We start from the raw sequence: 1530 nt of genomic DNA, 5'->3' as shown, positions 1-1530 counted from the left end.
AGCAAAGGGACAGAGGCAAGACTGATCTGAGGGAAGTGGTCATCATGTACAGTCCTTCCTTATCTTCTAACACTGTCTTTCACCTCTTCGCCTCTCCTCCATCCTTTCCTGCATTCACCTACCATCTACCTCAATTCTTAGCTGTCTGAGAGGCAGAGAGTCAAACCACAAGACATGTGGTCTCATGATTGGTTTCATGCCAGTCTCGGCCTGTGCCCCACCCTTATCCCAAATTACACACAAAAAAAGAAATTATTTCATCTTTCTCTTTATTCCCAAAATATGATAGTATAAAACTCCAAAAGGAAGAGGCTGTTCCTTGTGTGGTCTCCAGTGCTTTGAGGAGAAGAGCTGAGCCCCCAGGAATGTAAGAGGATCATCTCAAAAAGCTAGCAGTAGCTACTAGGCTGCGTTCGACAGCCCCAAGTCAAATCCTGGGCAAATCCTTGGATGTGTGGTAGGGCTTGGGCTCTTGAAGAGGAATAGGGGTGGAAATCATTTTGTGATGACAACTGAGGAGAAGAGCACTCTGTACCAGAAAGGTCTGGTGGGAGAAGCAGGGCAGGTGACACTCCTTTCTGCCACTACCTAAGGGCAGAGGCACGTGACTCCAGCAAGAGGCCAAAGTAGGTAGCAGCTCCTTGCATCCCAGAAGGGAGATGCCAGACAACTCCAGGGCTGGTTAACTGGCATTGTCAGGCAGTGGAATGCTAGCCATAAGAATGGAAACAAATTGCTCCAATTTCTGCTCAGCTTGCTTCCCAGCCTCTAGTACTTCCTTGTGATTGGCCTTCTCCTGGCTTTCATAATCCAAGATGACCTTGTTAGTGATGAGGGAGAAGCCAAAGACTCGAAGTCCACAGTGCCTTGCAACTATAACTTCTGGTACTGTGCTCATGCCTGATGTGGAGAAAGAGGGAAACCAACTGTCAGGATCCACAAATGACCCTTTTCCTCACCTCCATTAATCACCTCGTTGACAATTTAGCATCAAGAAAACATCCAAAGAAGCAGCTAAATTAGTGTCAAGCTTAGGCTGTTCTGTATTGCCTAAAAGAGTCGGGCCTCAGAGGGCCTTACACATCTCTTATAAATAGAAATTTCTATCTGTTTGTGGTCATTCTAAAGTCAGTTCTAATGAGGCAATTCTATCTTCCAGCCAAAGGGTATAGAAGGTGGCTATAATGATATTTGTTAAAATAATCAGAAACAGTCATCAAATTATGGACCGGTCATTAGCATTACAGTGGTTAGAGCCCTTGGTGGTGGTGGGTGGTGAGTTGATGCTACAATGTACACCTCCCACCACCTTTCAAGTCAGTTTAATTCAATCTTCCCTTAAGTCAGGCCCTCTTTCAGTTTATCATCTAGGTCTACAATCTTTTTCTCTTTTCCATCTTATTTTTTTATTTTTATTTTTTTTGTGTGGTACGTGGCCTCTCACTGTTGTGGCCTCTCCCGTTGCGGAGCACAGGCTCCGGACGCGCAGGCTCAGCGGCCATGGGTCACGGGCCCAGCCGCTCCGCGGCA

At 46.3% G+C, this 1530-nt stretch overlaps 1 protein-coding gene across 1 annotated transcript in view; it reads right to left on the bottom strand.

The window, feature by feature from the left end:
- Positions 1–256: 256 nt before the first annotated feature.
- Positions 257–1530, bottom strand: part of PNP (purine nucleoside phosphorylase) — a 3113-nt gene continuing 1839 nt past the window's right edge. Inside the window, exon 5 of the mRNA XM_028495361.2 lies at positions 257–900. Within this exon, the coding sequence (XP_028351162.2) occupies positions 683–900 (218 nt within the window). The 3' untranslated portion in view covers positions 257–682. The remainder of the gene's footprint in view (positions 901–1530) is intronic.

This window comes from Physeter macrocephalus, chromosome 11 (genome assembly GCF_002837175.3).
Source record: "Physeter macrocephalus isolate SW-GA chromosome 11, ASM283717v5, whole genome shotgun sequence".
In the NCBI taxonomy this organism is placed as follows: domain Eukaryota; kingdom Metazoa; phylum Chordata; class Mammalia; order Artiodactyla; family Physeteridae; genus Physeter; species Physeter macrocephalus.
This window is presented reverse-complemented; position numbering and strand designations above follow the sequence as displayed.